At 35.7% G+C, this 18,964-nt stretch overlaps 1 protein-coding gene across 1 annotated transcript in view; it reads left to right on the top strand.

Moving 5' to 3' along the window:
* The window catches only part of ptprb (protein tyrosine phosphatase receptor type b), a 35,760-nt gene extending 28,252 nt beyond the window's left edge, over positions 1–7,508 (top strand). Inside the window, exons 30-40 of the mRNA XM_054624441.1 lie at positions 170–250; positions 1,282–1,299; positions 1,414–1,495; positions 1,693–1,783; positions 3,520–3,596; positions 3,709–3,843; positions 4,533–4,655; positions 4,735–4,898; positions 5,362–5,497; positions 5,971–6,091; positions 6,191–7,508. Coding sequence (XP_054480416.1) covers positions 170–250; positions 1,282–1,299; positions 1,414–1,495; positions 1,693–1,783; positions 3,520–3,596; positions 3,709–3,843; positions 4,533–4,655; positions 4,735–4,898; positions 5,362–5,497; positions 5,971–6,091; positions 6,191–6,213 — 1,051 coding nt within the window. The 3' untranslated portion in view covers positions 6,214–7,508. The remainder of the gene's footprint in view (positions 1–169; positions 251–1,281; positions 1,300–1,413; positions 1,496–1,692; positions 1,784–3,519; positions 3,597–3,708; positions 3,844–4,532; positions 4,656–4,734; positions 4,899–5,361; positions 5,498–5,970; positions 6,092–6,190) is intronic.
* The last annotated feature ends 11,456 nt before the right edge of the window (positions 7,509–18,964 follow it).

Genomic DNA, 18,964 nt, shown 5'->3' with positions numbered 1-18,964 from the left:
CAAACCGGAGCCACACAGGAAAATAAACAGGAATAGGAACTACTTTATGACAACAAATGCAGTGAAAACTACAATCTGACTACAACCTGATTCACAGCTTTTCTAAAGTGTATTTGTGTGTGTGTATGTGTGTGTATGTGTGTGTATGTGTGTGTATGTGTGTGTGCAGGGCCGTCCAGGAGAACCCGGTGGTGAGGATGAGCATGTGGAAAGAGGTTCCATCTTCAGGGTTGTATCTCGGCGTTCGGAGGTGAGTCTCTGAATGTTTATCTCCTGGAGAGAGTTTTACTTTCACTTCCTCCTACGACCAATATGTGACAGTGTGAAGGACTGCGTCTGAGATGACCTCATCACTCCCCCACGCAGTACACAACACCTGCTATCTACTGTGTGTGTGTGTGTGTGTGTGTGTGTGTGTGTGTGTGTGTGTGTGTGTGTGTGTGTGTGTGTGTGTGTGTGTGTGTGTGTGTGTGTGTGTGAAACACAACTTGTTAAGTGCAGTGTATTAAAAGTAAATGTTGTTAAAACACGACTGCATAGTCAGAAAATAAACTCCTATATGATTAAAAATAATAATAATGTATAATATTTCAAAAACAATAAAAAAGTAATAATTTAAGAATTCAAAAACATGGTAATAAATAAATATATTGCACAAAAAACATGTTTGTTAAATATCGCTCAATATATTATGTTCAGATTTTAATCACAATTATTTTAAATATAAAACATAAAGGAAAATAAATTATTCATTACATTTCTTCTACTTTGAAAATAATAGGCATTTGTTTTTATTGAAAAAACTGTTAAAAGATATATTAAAAAAATTATATTTAATTATATTTAATAAGTTAAATAATTGCTGATTTTGTTTTTATGTTATGACATTAATAACAATAATTTAAGAAATAAGAAATACAGGAAAATAAATGATGGGTAACAGGACGACGCACTCATTAAATTTACTCTACTTTGAAAAATATATTAATAATAATAATGTTTTTTTATTCTACTTTTGTTATTCAAAAACAATTACATACATATGTTTAAAAGTAAAAAAAATAAATAATAATAAGAACATACTTCACAAATAAAACATTCAAATATCGGCTGTAAAATTGTTGTTAAACTGTTTTTCACCAAATAATTTTGAATGTTAACAATTGTCTAGAAAATATTTTAATATATCTGCTGTTAAATCTTCCTCTCATGAACTCTGTGATTCTAATAACTGAATAATAACTTGTTAAATATGAACTGTTTGTGTTTCTTCTGTTGCAGTAATCGTCGGGTCACCAGGTGAGAATCTCTTCTTTTCACCAGAACTGATTATATATTTATTTATACAACATAAATATTCATAATAAAGGTAATCTATGTTAATAAATACCTTAAATGTGTATTTTTGTTCAGTCCCATCAAAGCCGTTCACTTTGAGTCTCATCTGAACAAACTGCAGGCCGACTCCAACTACCTGCTGTCTGAAGAGTTCGAGGTAAAAATGATCTCAGATCAGATTCAATGTTTATCAATTTATTTATTGATTCAAAGTTTATGTTCTGCTGATATAGTGCAGTAAAAAGTACAATATGTACCTCTGAGATGTAGTGAAGTAGAAGTACTCAAGTAAAGTAAAGTACTTTGACTTTATTGGCTGAACTTCAGACTGATTGATGTTTTTGTGTTTTTTAGGATCTGAAGGATGTTGGAAGGAACCAAACGATGGACGTCGCTCGACTGCCGGAGAACCGAGGAAAGAACCGCTACAACAACATCCTGCCATGTTAGTACTGTGTGTGTGTGTGTGTGTGTGTGTGTGTGTGTGTGTGTGTGTGTGTGTGTGTGTGTGTTGTGTGTGTGTGTGTGTGTGTGTGTGTGTGTGTGTGTGTGTGTGTGTGTGTGTGTGTGTGTGTGTGTGTAATCTCTGCTGCAGCATCAAATAAACTAACATTAAATAAACTGCATTTATAAAGACCTTAAAGAACATAAAGTTCAATCAATGTGAGAATCATGAGACCGATGACATCGTTAAGGGCTTTAATTAACGAGACAGCACTTGTTCCCATGGCGACAGCGACCAACCAGGCGGAGGGTCAGGTGATAGAAACATTAAAGACTTCACGAATCATCACATGAATCTAATATCAGTTTAATAACACGATCGTTAGAGAGATCAACATAAAACTAATGAAGTGTTTAATTAAGGAGTGTGTGTGTGTGTGTGTGTGTGTGTGTGTGTGTGTGTGTGTGTGTGTGTTTTTGTGTGTGTGTGTGTGTGTGTGTGTGTTTTTCTCACAGTTTAAATAAAGTTATTAAGTGTTAGTTGTGTGTAACTGCAGCCAGTTCTCTATAACAAACAGAAAAATAGGACTTTAGGTGAAACATTTAAGCTCTATAATTAACAAAACACACACACACACACACACACACACACACACACACACACACACACACACACACACACACACACACACACACACACACACACACACACACTGCTATAGTAAAGTGACTCATCCTCTCTGTGACTCACATTTAAAGACATGTAACATATTTTCTCACCTTCAACAATAAAAGCATCTAAAAAAAGCTGTTGAGAGAAGTGACTTTAAAAAGAGAGAGTTTGTGTTTTTGGCTAAACTGGAGGTTTTAACGCTTCTCTGTTAAAGAGTTTAAACTGTTGGTTCAACAAAAAACAAAACAATCTGAAGAAGTCAACTTGATCTATTTTACATTTATGGTCTAGTTTATTAACGATAAGAACTTTTGCAGTGTTGGTTCTAATCATAAAGTACCATTATTGAATTATTAAAATAATAGTTAAATAAAGTTATTTCTTAGAAGAACAGTCCTGCTCATAAAGGAGCTAACGGCTAACAAACGGAGGTTCCATTTGGTAACATTATGCTGCGTTCAAGCTCAGAAAAAAAATTATATTAAGTCAATGTAAATTATAACGTTATCGTGATGTGTTCACATCAGTAAAATAGAAATACAATCATTTGTATTGTGTGTTTTATTCAAATAAACGCTATAAATGACAAAGTAAAAAGATAGCATGTGTACAGATTGTAAAGCCCTCTGAGGCAAATTTGTAATTTGTGATTCTGGGCTCTACAAAATAAACTGAATTGAATAACATTTAGAATTATTTACTTCTTTATTTGTCAATCGTCATAATCTCTGTTGATTTCATTTATTTTTTAAATGGCCTAAATTTTCCCCTTCAGACAAGGAAAACATCTCAGCTATTTGCCCAACGTGGCTAAATTTTTACATTTACTTTAATTTATATTAATCTGGAGAATTCAGCCGCTTTCAGCCTCTTTTAGCTCCTTGTTTTGGTCGAGCTGGTGGAACCTTTAAGCAGCTTAAGAGCCAAATATCAAAACATTTTAATCTTTGATCTAAACTATTACATTAAAAGCTGTAACCACATACTAAACAAGTAAATTACAATACACACAAAGACTCAGAAACATTGTGAAGTCTTGTTCAGTGAATGTGTTTTCTCTGTAGATGATTCCACCAGAGTGAAGCTGTCGTACCTGGAGGACGACCCCTGCTCCGACTACATCAACGCCAGCTACGTACCTGTGAGTACACACACGCACACACACACACACACACACACACACACACACACACACACACACACACACACACACACACACACACACACACACACTAACACCTGTGTGTTTTCAGGGTAATAACTACCGGCGGGAGTACGTGGCCACTCAGGGCCCTCTGCCCGGCACCAAGGATGATTTCTGGCGGATGGTTTGGGAGCACGGCGTCTACAACGTCGTCATGGTGACGCAGTGCGTTGAGAAAGGACGGGTGAGTGATGGACGGTTTCATTTGTTTATGTTTTAATGTCCTGGTGTCTTTATTTGATGTTTGCCGGAGATATTCATGGTCCCCTGAGGATGAACCCTGACGATTATGTTTTAGAAAAGTCAAAATAATAAGCCCAAATTGAAAAGAGATTGAATATCAAAACATATTGAATGAATTACGAGGACTGCTACTCGTGATTATTCTCATTATTGATCAATCAGATAATAATTGAAGCAATATAAAATGGCTTAAATTGTGAATTTTTTAATTGCTAAGCAGCAAGTCGTCACAACGGAGTAGAGAATATTTGTTATTGTTGCTTGAAAAGAAGCCAAAACTATAAATCAATTATGAGAATATTTGATTCTTTTTTTGGTCCATTACTAATCAATTAATCTACCAATAGTTTCAGATCTCAAAAACATAACAAACTCCTGAAAAGTATAATCAAATATCTACGAGGGCTGCTCCTGTTCGTATCTATTCATCTGTTGATTTATTTTCTTTTTCTATTAATTAATTACTTTGTCTCTGAGATTTCAGTTCATTCCTTCATAAATAAAATGAACAACCTGAATAAATATAAATATATTTTTTGTTTTGTTTGTTACATTTTGAGAAAAGAGAGAACTGAGAGCAGATGAAGATCAATAAACCTAACACACCTGTGAATGGTGTCCGTCCCACAGGTGAAGTGTGATCAGTACTGGCCTGCAGACAGGGAGCCTCTGTACTACGGGGACCTGGTCCTTCAGATGCTGTCTGAGTCCGTCCTCCCAGAGTGGACCATCAGAGAGTTCAAGATCACCTCGGTACCGATCCTTTAACCTCTCACGCTCACCTCACAACTGATCAATCGTTTCACTGATCACTGATCACTGTCACCCACAGGAGAGCGGCTGCAGTTACCCTCGGGTGCTGCGTCACTTCCACTACACCGTGTGGCCGGACCACGGAGTCCCCGAGAGCACCCAGTCCCTGATCCAGTTCGTCAGGACCGTCAGGGACTACGTGGACCGGTCGCCCAGCACCGGAGCCACCGTGGTCCACTGCAGGTAGGAGTGTGTGTGTGAGTGTGTGTGTGTGTGTGTGTGTGTGTGTGTGTGTGTGTGTGTCTCTGTCTGTGTCTGTGTGTGTGTGTGTGTGTGTGTCTGTGTGTGTGTCTGTGTGTGTGTGTGTGTGTGTGTGTGTGTGTGTGTGTGTGTGTGTGTGTGTGTGTGTGTGTGTCTGTGTGTGTGTGTGTGTGTGTGTGTGTGTCTGTCTGTGTGTATGTGTGTCTGTCTGTGTGTGTGTGTGTGTGTGTGTGTGTGTGTGTGTCTCTGTCTGTCTGTCTGTCTGTCTGTGTGTGTCTGTGTCTGTGTCCGTCCTCTTTGCTGCTGAGATTACAACACAACGTGACGGGTTGAGAGTCAACAAAAAAATCTATTGTTCAAGTTCTGTGTGTGTGTGTGTGTGTGTGTGTGTGTGTGTGTGTGTGTGTGTGTGTGTTGTGTGTGTGTGTGTGTGTGTGTGTGTTAGTGCTGGTGTTGGCCGTACCGGGACGTTCATCGCCTTGGATCGGGTTCTGCAGCAGTTGGACTCTAAAGCAACCATCGACCTGTACGGCTGTGTGTTCGACCTCCGGCTGCACCGACAACACATGGTCCAAACCGAGGTACCGACACCAACACATCAGAGAATGTCAAGTTTATGATCATATGAACAACAAAAACAGAAAAATCAGTCCTTGGCAATGAAAATGTAAGATCTCAGGCTCCCTTCAACAAGACTAAGATGTAACACATAAAAAAGTCATAGTGTAGCATGTCAAAATATGTCATGTATAGCATGTCATGTATAGCATGTCAAAATTACATTACATTACATTACATTACAGTCATTTAGCAGACGCTTTTATCCAAAGCGACTTACAGGAAGTGTATTCAACATAGGTATTCAAGAGAACTATAGTCACCAGAAGTCATCAGTGCATCCCTTCTTAAACAAGACTTAAAGCATAAGCCAGAGCAAAAGTATATATGTCATAGTGTAGCATGTCATAGTATAGCATGTCATAAATATGTCATGTATAGCATGTGGTGAGTGAAACCAGAGTGCAGTGTGGTGAATCAGCTCCCGTTGTTTCAGTGCCAGTACTCCTTCCTGCACCAGTGTGTGCGCGACGTCCTCAGAGCCAGAAAACACCGCAGTGAACAGGAGAACCCTCTCTACCCCATCTACGAGAACTTCAACCCAGAGTACTGCCGAGGTGAGAACAACTATCCACAGTAATGATATTAATATTAACAGAGATGTACAGCAAACCATTTCTACTCATGTTCTAACTTTGCTCTTGGTTTCTCCTCAGATTTCATCTACACTGGACGCTGAACGGACGATGACGTCCGATCAAGAGAAGAAACGTTTCTCCGTCGGTTCATTCTGGCTTCATAACAACGATCTGAGTTATTAGAGTTTCATACACATCAGAGGAGACAAATGAACATAAACAATAAGCTTTAACATCAAAAGTTCAGAAAATAAACTGAAGCTTTAAACAATCTCCAGTTTTTATAAAAACACATTTTAATTAAAGATAAACTTCATGTGTTTGATGGGATTACAAGGACGCCTCTTTTATTAGCTACACTCTCAAGTTAATTAATATTTTGTTCAATTTCTGACCAGTTGGCGACTTTTAAAAATCTAAAATGTCACAACATATTTTTTTAAATGATGTCTTATTAATTAATGTGGCTAATAATATGTTGATCTCAGGTCGTTGGTGGTGACTCTAGCTTAGTTATAGCATTATTATAACTGAATGATCACAGGAAGGAAAAGAGCCATTTATAACTGTTCTCACTCACTGCTCCATATAAGCTGTTTATTTAAAAAAGTTACACATATTGCTGTATGTAAATATTGATGTAATGCTTTTTTATATATATGATTATAAACTGTATGTCAACCATTTTTTATTATGTGTAGCATTGAGTTACTTCTATTCTTGTCTCATTTATGAAATCAAACAATTGTCAAGTAGCTGTAAGAATGTATAACCTTCTGTATTCAGGTAATTACGATTATTATTATTATTATAACGTTTAATTGTTTAAAACATTCTGTCACATTCTTCTATGAAGTTGTTTATGAACTTTGGACATAAAAAGTCTGATTACAAAGCGAGTCTTTTCCCCAATCTTTTGAAAAAGCATTAATAAATGACTGGAGTTCAGTTTGTCAACTCACTTTGGGATGAAAATATTTGCTTTGTTGTTTAAATATTTGAGAAATCTAGTGTCTAAAAAGTTCATACTTGCAAGTCAATATCATTAAATATAATATATAATATATTATGAATATAAATAGTTGAACACTTTTCTGCTGGATGATTTCCAGGGTGTTTAAATGATTTCTGCTCATTAAATGTATTGTTTGGGTTTAATTCTGAGGATATAATGATCATTGGTGATGGGCAATCATTCATCTCTACGTGACGTTAGTGAGTAAAGGATTTCACATTCCTAGTGTAATACATTAAACCAGTTGTATTATTTTATACATCATTTGTCATATTGGATTAATTCATCAGAAATATGTTACATTGATACTAAATCACCCAAACATAAGAGAATGTAAATCAGTTTTTATTGGATCATTAAATGCTGATTAAAAAAGCTGCCCAACGATTTCTGTGTTTGTCAATTTTTTTGTCATTGAGTTGAAGGTTTTAATATACAAAAAAAAAAGTCATAGTATAGTATGTCGAAAAGAAAAAGTCATAGTATAGTATGTCGAAAAAAGTCAGTATAGTATATTGTGAATAAAAGTCGTGTTCATGTGAACAAACAGTCAAAGTCGACACTGATATAATCTGACTGAAGGAAGAAAAAAAGCAAACAAGCATTTCCCAAATCTATCAGAATATTCCTTTAAGAGTGAGGACTTTTATAACTCAGTATAAGTTTTATCTACTTTTTCTACTGTGCATCTGAGGAACTTCTGATCTCCATATTGATCTAGGGCACGCTGAGGCCGGAGCAGAACTGGGCGACCCAGATAAAGCCTCCATCAGTGGAGGAGTCCCCATCCCTCCGGACCAAACCTCCCACTCATCCTCCACGTCTCTTCTGTCCTGGCAGAGATTTATACCGAGACAAAGTTAGAAATCAGCCAACGTCCCGCGAGCTTCACATCCGTCCTGACTGAGCTCGAAAAGGGGAACAAACAAGTCAGAGAAGAGTCAGAGGAACCTTCAGGAACCAGCTGCACCATCGCTCAAAACTGAGTGAAGTTTAAGGTTCAATGTGCTGCTCACAAACTGTGAGAGGCGTTGAGGTGACGTCGCTTCAGTGAAAAGCTTCAGAAAACATCACTGTTGCAACACAAACTTAAAGAAAACACCTTGAATTTGGTTGATAACAAATTGTGTCAAAGGTTTGTTACATTAAAAAAGTTACTTGTAAGCAAATCCTGCATGTAACTGATCCAAAACAGAACAGACATCCTGCAAAATATATGTTTATTGTTCACTAATGCTGCAGTTTGTGTGAAAGAAAAGTCTGAATGAAAGACATGATCTCTTTTTTTAACCTATATTTAAGTGCATAAGTAAACAACTGGAATTCAGTCATCAACTCACTTTCTGGGATTAATATATTTATCATTTTGTTAAAATATTGTGTGATAATTTAATGAAAATGACACAAACAATAGAGAAAACTGTTTCTTGTGGGTAACAAGGAGTTTACAGAGACTGATCCTAATGAACTGGATTATTAAAAACAGTCTTGATTCCAGTAAATATCAACAGTAAAACAAAAAAAAAACAATTGTTGGGAATATTAGGAAGCAACTTGATCAAAACACAAACAATTTAAAACATTAATATAAAATAATAATAGAATAAAACCAGTCTAGACCCCAAAATCAGAACGATAATCAGCTCAACATACTAGAGATGAGTGTCTTTTCTTTACATAATCACATTTCTTAACGTTGACCTGAGGCTGGTTTTCATCCTCAGCAGGTCTCTGCCGTTCGTTGAGATACTTTATTCTAGTTTTAACGACAGAGCTAAATATCTCAGAGCTGACCTTTAAAGGCTGTGGGTATCTGAGCTGACATTTTACATCTCTAACTTTTTAAAAACACATAAAGTCAACCAGATACTAATTAGACCATTAAGACTGAAAAACACATCCAAGCTCTTTAAATATCTAAATGTTCTTCTTCTCTTTTAAAAACACTTTTTTGTTCAAATTAGAACATAAGTAAGAAACGAAATGAGATGCAGATCCTCTTTCTCTCTTCTTAAGACAAACATCGACTGCGGCTCCAAAACTTATTAATTTAATTTAGACGATTGATTATCAATAAGAAAGAGTTCTGCTTCAGGGTGTCAGAGTTTAAACTGTGGTATTGATTAAAACACAGCAGCAGATTTACTGATTAAATGAATGTTTGGGGACAAACAACACTCAAGTTGCTTCTTTAAATTGTCTTTAGGGATTATTACAGAAAAGTTAGAACAAATAAACTATTTGTTTGCTTTTTTTCCTAAATTTTGAACAACGAAACAGAACAAATGAGGAAATCAACAAACACATAATGTCAATTAAACAAATAAAGATTTTCTCCAAATGATGTCCCAACATAAACACGTATAGCCTTGACAAAGACAATAATGATGATGATAATAATGATAATGATAATAATGATAATGATACTACTACTACTACTACTAATAATAATAATGATAATAATGATAATAATAATAATACTAATAATAATAATAATTATAATAATAATTATAAATGAAATAAAAACAAATAAAATAATAAATGAAATAATTAAAAATAAAATAAAATGAAATAATAAAATAAAATGAAATAAAATGAAATAATTAAAAATAAAATATTTAACATATGCATGCATACTTTGAGAAAACGTTTTTTATTCTCTCCTCTCCTGTTTGACCCTCCAGATATATCTAGCGACCCTTTGAGGGTCCTGATCCCACAGCTTGAGACACTGCTGAGCAGTGTAAAAAGACAGTTTCAGGCCTTGGTGTCGGCGCTGATGGACTGCTCTCAGTTAGATGGTGTTTGTGCTGATGGACTGCTCTCAGTTAGATGGTGTTTGTGCTGACGGACTGCTCTCAGTTAGATGGTGTTTGTGCTGATGGTGGTGTTGTTGATATCTATGGGGATGAGAGTCAGCAGGTTTGTGATCCAGCAGAGATCAGAATCAGCTGCTCTGCTGACAGTGAACAAACAGGAGAGATTGAAGAGGAAACTTCAAACCAAACATTTAACAGTGACGTAATGACGGAAATATGTCATAAAAGTCATAACACAGATAGGATATAAAGGATGCTGCTGCTGCTATAAGATTTTACAAAGTCTACATGTAAAAATGTTGTTTCTTTACTTATAGTTTTAATTAGATTTAATTGACTTACACAGTATTTGTACACTGTGGTACTGCTACTGAAGTAAAACATCTGAGTACTTCTTCCACCTCTGTCTGCCAAAGATCACACTAGTTTGAAGTGTTCAGATGCCTTTACTTAAGTGAAAGTACTAATACCACAGAAATACTCTCCAGTAACGTTACTTAGTCTAACTATGCTAACGGTCGATATCATTTTCTAATCAACAAAACGTCAGATTCTCCCGGTTTCTTCTGGTTAAGTTTGACAGGTTTGACGTTTACTTTTTAGGACTGCAGTACCACTGTTGGCCACAGTTCATCCCAGACTACAATCCAGGGGGCGCTGTTTCACCATTTAGAGATAAACTGAGAAAAGCGGTGACGATGAAATGCCACAATAATAATAAATCAACAATATCAAATGCTGTTCTGTGACAAATCATTTTAATTGAAACAAAACAATGATGCAATGGAGAACAGCTGATTATTCTAATATGTTTTATAATATTTCAAAAAAAGATATCCTATTTTTAATTATTGAAAGAAATATATATTGAAAATGTGTGTTATTTGTTTACTTTTACGAAAGGATTTTAATGCAGAACTAGTACTTCTATTGTGAACTTGTGTTTATTGTGTACTTTAACTTAATGACTTTAAGAATGAAGACGAGAGCAAAGAAGCTGGAGGACAGATGAAAGGAAGGAAACATCCAAACAAACCCACGTGACTAAAATATCCACGTTTGTATTTTTGTATATTAGACATTAAAGGTTTGTTTGTATATATATATATATATATATATATATATAAATATATATAAAGGCATCAAATAAATAAAGCAAATACACCTCAAAGTGTTTCTTGCTACTATTAAAAGTATTTTTTCCAGAAATTCACCATATTTTTAACATAATTAAACCCTGGAATATTATTATGATATCAAATTGACCTTGAGTCAAGACTTCATCAATCAAATAGTTTTTGTCTTTTTAGATAACACACATTTAAAATATGAAACAAAATAAATATATAAATAAATACAAAAATAAATGTGATTAAGACCTGATTGATATGTGATCCGATTATTATAAACATTATGTTAAAATAATGATGGATGTTTGACGAGCAGAAAAAGGCTGCAGTGCGACTCCATTGAAGATAAAATGTGTTTTTATTTAAAGTTCTCTATCAGGCACTATAGTTAGCATCTTTATCAACAAAACATGGACGAAGCGGCTACCTGGGTCACATGGTACACAGAAGAGATGAAGGACGACGAAATACCTGCAGACAACAGAGTGCAGGGTACAAAGATGTGGTATAAAATAAAACAACAACAACTATAATGATATTAAAACAGTAAATGATACATTTTCTTTAATGTCATAAATCAGTTACTGAACTTTACAGCGTGGATTTACTCAGAAAATCAACTTAAATCTCATTAAAATCTCATTAAATACCAAAACCACTTCTGTAGTAATATAATTAAACATCTTTAGTTTTTGTGGTGAAGAAGCAAAATACAGTGTTAAGTTTAGTTGCTACTGCAGTTCACAGCTTAGCATATGGCTTCAGATATAAAATCTAACATTTGGACAGAGAGACGACACAGCTCATAAAAACACACATAGATGCTACAGGGAAGCTACATTTTCTTTGGAGAGTACACGGATGATTCAGTGGAAACCCAGAAAAAAGAACATGATGGTTTTTACTCAGTTTACAAAACTTTTTTAAAACTGTACTGAAATATTAGTGAAACAAATCTGATTCATCAAAGTCAAGCTTTCTATCACACAATTTTTCTTCTTGTTTTATTTAAATTTTTTGCTGATTTAAAAACAACCCAGTCGCCAGAGAAAATGTCGCCATAGTCTGTTTCTGTAAACCTTGATACCTTAATACCTTGAATGTCGATGATTCTGGACAAAAAATACGCTTTTTAAATACCTTTCACGTTAGTTTTGTTTCACGTTTGCAGAAACACACAATACCACGTAGAAAGCGTTGTGAAACAATCAGTCAGGTTTAGTCAACATTACTTCTTGTTCAAGGTTAGAAACAAAGATTGGGAATTTGTGTTAAAATTATAATGAAAAGATGTAGAAAAACAACGTTAAGTAACAATCTAATGTATCAACGTAACGTCACAATGTAACGTGAAATTGTAACAATGTAACATTGACAACGCAACGTAACAACTAAACAGTGTCACGTAACAACACAACTTAAAGCAAATTTACAACATAACGTTACAACGTAACGCAACAACGTAACGCAACAACGTAACAAACGAAACAACGTAACAAAACAATGTATCGAAACAATGTAACGCAACAATGTAACGCAACAATGTAACGCAACAATGTAACGCAACAATGTAACGCAATGTAACAACAATGTAACGCAACAATGTAACGCAACAACGTAACGCAACAACGTAACGCAACAATGTAACGCAACAACGTAACGCAACAACGTAATGCAACAACGTAACGCAACAACGTAACAAACGAAACAACGTAACGCAACAACGTAATGCAACAACGTAACGCAACAACGTAACAAACGAAACAACGTAACAAAACAATGTAACGCAACAATGTAACGCAACAATGTAACGCAACAATGTAACGCAACAATGTAACGCAACAATGTAACGCAACAATGTAACGCAACAACGTAACAAACAAAACATAACGTAACGCAACAACGTAACGCAACAACGTAACGCAACAACGTAACAAACGAAACAACGTAACAAAACAACGTAACAAAACAACGTAAAACAAAACAAAACAACGTAACAAAACAACGTAACGCAACAACGTAACAAAACAACATAGTAAAACAACGTAACATAACAACATAACATAACAACGTAACATAACCTTAACAACGTAGCGTAACAACGTAGCGTAACAACGTAGCGTAACAACGTTACATAACGTTACATAACAGCGTAAAACAACGTAACGTAACAACGTACTATAAAGACGTACTGTAACAACATAACACAACAGCGTAACTAGTGTAAATAAATAATAACTAAGCAGACTTTCTTATGTAACTACTAACTTATGTAACTGTTTGTTTGAACCTTCGACCAACCATCCTTTGTAAACTTTCTCACTTGTTATACTCATCAATATACGACATCACTTGATCTTATCGAATAGAAAAATGTCCACATGGTTTGCAGAAACATTCAGTTCTACACTTTTTCTTGGCGACTGGGCTGTTCCTGTCTTCAGAAATAAAGCTTCTATTCAACAGGTTTTCAATTTCAACACAACAAAAAGGGAAAATAAATGCAACAAGAAAGAAAGAAAAATTTTAGGGAGGAAAATAAGTTGAAAAGTAAGAAGACAAGGAAAGGAAAGGTAAGAAAGGGAGGTTAAAATGGAAGACGGTGAGGAGAGGACACTAAACTACACTACATCATGAAGCAGGTCCTGCTTTTTTCTCTCTGCAGTCACGGAGTCATATATCTCATTTTAAATTTTAATAGGATTGGTTGTGCAATTTCCTGATGCCATTAAAAGTCACATCATGTGGTAGAAAATCAAACTGGAGAGACAAATTTTGGATACTGGTGTTTGTGGAACAGTAGGCTGTTTGTAGAATACTTTTGGATATTTGTTTTTATCTTAATGAGGGTATTGAAATGACAACACACCAAATCTGTATTTCACAAAACCTCCCCAAAAAAAGGGGACATGAGCAAAATCTTTTTGTTTGTATACGTTTCATGTAATATTCCACTTTATGTTTAGTTTTATGTAGATACGACTCAAACAATGTGGTTGATTGGTTTCTTTATGAGCCTACACAAATCAATTAGAAAAAATAAAGTCAATAAATGGATATCTTTGAAAAACGATATGTTTCACCTTCGTTTAAAAGAAAAACGATTCTGTCCACATGTCCTTCAATTTTCAAAATATCTCCGTCTACACTAGAAACTCAGACCATTTCTCCAACAACTCATTATTCCGAAACCCCATTGAAGAAATGTCCAATTGGAATGGAAGCTCATTTGTCCTGTTATCCGAACACCAATTGTTCCGAAAATACTCTCCCTGCAACCAACATATGGCTAAATAATTAGCAGAATGACGTCAGCGGAGCTTCCTGGCTTTGTTTTCCTACTGGGAAAGTCTGACCGCCATTCTACCTGTAGTCCGCCATTGTTGTTGTTTTTTGGAGCATGCTCATTACAGAAAGCAACAATGAACAATGGATACAACGTAACCGTGAGCTGCTGATTAAAGACAGATGACGTGATAATATTATTAATTATCAACATAACATTTTTATCACTCTGACAACAATTTTGAATGCCTTTGAAACACATTTGTATTTCCTTCACACACACAGAGCGTTCACTCTAGGTCAGTGTCTGCATAAACTCAACACATTTCTTGGTCTTTCTTTGAGTTTTAAAAAATCTGCATCTTAGAAGGCGTTTTTTAAAAGTCCCTTGCGTGGGCGGGAGGGCAAACGAAGGCCAAAACAAAGAGGAAAAAATCAGTTTTAAACAATATATATAAGAATAATAAAATCCCTCATTCTGCACATTTTGCCTCAGGAGAAACAAACAAAGAACGTTTTACATTCAGAGCTTGTTTTCAGCCAAACTTTGCAAAGGACAGGCTAAAAACAAAAACTGTTTCTACTCCCGCTCAGGTCAACAACACCAATCTGAAAATGGCTACAGCAACATTAGACTTGATCATAAAAACATGTGAACCTGAGGAGGAGAAGATGTGTTTACAACACAGAGAACAGAAGCCAACTTCAAGTTTGGTCTTGTTTTCACTTTTTCATTGGCAGCGGCGTCACTCGGCCTTGTGGCTGTTGCTAAGCAACGCGTGGGTAATTTTTAGACTGTAGGAATGGCGGTGGTGGGAATTTGGAGACTTGAAGATCAAAAACTCCCTCTGATGGAGGATGAATCATGTGTGGCGATAGCAGATCTATTGTTATCACTGCTGCGTGGCAGAAAAGTAATTTAGTCTCAGCCTTTGAAAGTTACTGTACTCACAACAATGATTCCACTTTCTTTTTTTTTGCGCAGTGTTTAAGAAGAAGACAGATTGTTGGATTCACAAAACATAATACTGTATGATGATCCTCATATGACTCCAAGCACGACTGTTCATAAAGGCTGCAGAGTCTGCTGTAGTGTTTCTGATTGACACCACCACTAGGGATGCAAAATCTAATGTGATTTTTGGGTAATTTATGGGAATAAAATGGAAATATAGGGGTTGTTTCCTCAGGTTATACTCACAATGCCATGTGCAGATAGAAACAAACTCTTTACCATATCATAAGAAGACATAAATCAATTAATCTGCTGAATAAATCCATTCATTTGTCACATAAATACAGAGTGATGTGTGTCATGAGGTGAGTCAGACACTTAGGGTTTAAATTGAAGAACTAACTTTAAAATAAATGTTTTATTAAACAAAACATAATGAATAAAAATAGGTTATTTTAAAGTCCTCAATTAGCATTAGCATGTTCAATCAAGCTACATCCCACATGGTAACAACTAGCTAGCAATGACTAGTTATACTGGATATAAACTGTTTTTGCTTTAGGCTACTATCGGCTGTTTAACTGAAATATCATAGAAATCTAAAATATATTCACTCCAGTTATATAATCAAACCTTTCCTTTGGCTCAGACGTTGCAGTAGTGTGTTGCTGCACTTTGCATGCAGAGGGTTGTGATTTTACTTAAATGTAATGTGATGCTGCTAAATGATCTGCACATGTGATGCAAGAGGAAAGTTACACGTTTCCGTCCCATGCACCACATCTAAGTGTGTTCACCTTCCAATTCTACAGTCGATCAGATTTACAGGAGAGAAGGAAGCATCGGCCACCTGAACAGAAAGTTTCAGATAAACAGACATTGCTGCACATGGACTTTCAGCTGTGGAGAACAACAAGTCTTCTACCTCTTCAGTTTAGTGCATCGATGAAAACAGGATCAACCTGTGCTACACTTTAAGAGAAACAGATCTCCACCCAAAACAGAATGTTTCCTCTCCTGAAACCTGCTGCTGGACAGATGTGAAACAAACAGAAGACATAAGTTTAACCTCCAACATTCAGACTGGGAGACCCGGGTTTAACCAGCGACATTTATACTGGAAGTTCCCAGTTCAACCTCCAATATTTAAACTGGTAGCCACCATTATAACCTCAAACACCTACACTGGGAGCTCTGAGTTTTAACCTTCAATTTTAAGAGTGGGATCTTCCAGTTTAACCCTCAATATGTAGACTAGGAGCTCCCAGTATAACCTCCAATATTCAGACTAGGAGCTCCCAGTTTAACTACCAACATTTAGAATGGAAGCTCCCAGTTTAACCCTTAAAATTTAAACTGGGAGCCACCATTATAACCTCCAACATTCAGACTGGGAGCTCCCAGTTTAACCTCCATTAATTAACCTAAGAGCTCCCAGTATAACCGCCATTCCTTCAGACTGTGAGCTCCCAGTTTGACCCTACAAACAGATTCCCAGTTCAAAGAGCTCTCCCATCATTAACTGGGAGCTCGGAGTCCCAGAAGCAACAGGATCCACTAATGGGCGGTCGGGTGAGTCACGACTGTAATTCAATTCATAAATAAATGATAAAGTTGAATAATTTATATGGACCTCCAATCACATTTAAACTTTAATCTCCCATTTTATGATTTCCTGGCTCTTTTTTTATTTCCCGCCTCCTCACTTCTCCTCGTTCTAATGCAGAAATAGAAAATAACAAACTTTATTGTATTTACTTGTAATCTTGTGGATCTTTTGGGATATCTTTCTACTTCTCTACATTTATCTGTCAGCTGGTTGTTTACTGATATTTCTGTCTCTTTCTGTGTTTTAGTTTATGTGAAAAATAAAACAATCTAATATAAATGTGTATTTAATAGTTCTACAGTTAGCAGCCTTTCACAAAACACCATTTCCTATTTTGATTTTCACGTCCAAGACTGTTGCTGATTTAACCGAGCACCGTAAAGAAAATTAAAGACAAAAATGGCCCAAAATATTATTAATATATTATTAAAATATAGGACATGACTTTAACAATAGCAGGACTGCAGAGATTTCAGCTGAAAAATTGTAAAGGTGACATAGAAATAGAGTTGTGGTTGATGTCATGGATATAAAAGAAAAAACTGGGAAAGAAAAATCAAGATTTTCTTGTTTCTATTGTATCAAAGTGTTATTTTATCTTTGAATATATATGTAAACCCCAAAAACTCAATTATTTAATCGGTTTTTCATCACTCTTAACTCAATAATGTTTTTTTTACTGATTATTTCCAGTCTAAGGCGCGTTTTAGGACCGTTTTTGGTAAAAATAAAATAAAAGATAAAATACAATCTTATGTTGTTCAGTGAACAAAAAAAATAAAGAGACTACAATTTTCCCAATTTCTTTCTTGCAAATCTTTTACTTAAATATGACAAAATGTCTACGTATTTTCACGCAAATTTACAAGAAAAGACTTGAATATTCTCTGAGATTTTAAACTCACAAATTTGCGTTAAAATACGTAGAAATTCTGTGAGATAAAGTCAAATAATTACGAGAAATAAAATTAGGAAAATAGTATTTTTTTTGTTATGTAACCACATTTATGTATCTTTTAGGACTTTAGGCCGTTCTTACCGTAAAAACTCTACGTAAGGAGCAACGGAATTTAAAAAATTGCACTTGGTGGCTCGAGTTGCCTCAGTGTTTACCTGAGGTTGATCCAACGGTACAAAGTAAAGTAATCTGGTTCCTTGACCCAAAAATATAATGCTATGTTTCAGGAGTCTTTTTGTAAACTACCGCCTAAAACTCAAAGAATATCCCAATTTGTTACCATGATTATCCCTGTATTTACTTGTTTATTTAACCTTTAATGGCCTCAATACGCCGTCGTACCTTTCGCCTCTAGATTCCTTATTCACACACACACTTCCTGCAGATATTTCACATTAAAAGACTACTTTACCCTTTGCGTTGCTAAAAAGCTTGAGTAAAGATTAGGAAATCTGGGATGTACAAATAAAAATGTGATGGAAGAAAACATCAAAGTAGAAGCAACTGGAGAAAGAACAAGTGAAGGAGAACAGACGGCTACATTAGTGTTAGAGAACGTTTGATACGATCTGTTGCTGTATCCATAGAATAAGTGCATGGTCCTCTCACAGGTAAATAAAATAGATATTCAATTAAATGAGTTACTTTGTCCAGAAAAGACCGATGGAAGAATGAAAGATTGCATTGAGTCTTAGAAGCTAGAAGAACAGCAGCTAGCCCGAAGAGGAGTCAGGACTTTGGCTCTCTATTTACATTTACGGCTACTGGGACTCGAAGGGAAAACTACGTTAACGTAAGCGCTACAGTTAAGACCGCAGTTTGACCTTTCACGATTCATCGTAACCGTCCGTTTGCGGTTTCCGTCGTCGTCATAGCAACCCTTTGTTACGACTCTAGAACAGAAGAAATGCTGATTATAACCAGTCGAGTCCAGATCCTCTGATCCAGTTTGTCGATAGGTGCTGATGTTTCTGCAGAAATCTTTAGGCAACAGGGTGGATTTTTCCCATAATCCTCTTCTCCTACTTGCTGATCCAAACCACCGGCTCGCCCTCACGAACTTCACAAACAGCTTCCTGTT

This window comes from Anoplopoma fimbria, chromosome 23 (assembly GCF_027596085.1).
Source record: "Anoplopoma fimbria isolate UVic2021 breed Golden Eagle Sablefish chromosome 23, Afim_UVic_2022, whole genome shotgun sequence".
Classification (NCBI taxonomy): Eukaryota; Metazoa; Chordata; class Actinopteri; order Perciformes; family Anoplopomatidae; genus Anoplopoma; species Anoplopoma fimbria.
This window is presented reverse-complemented; position numbering and strand designations above follow the sequence as displayed.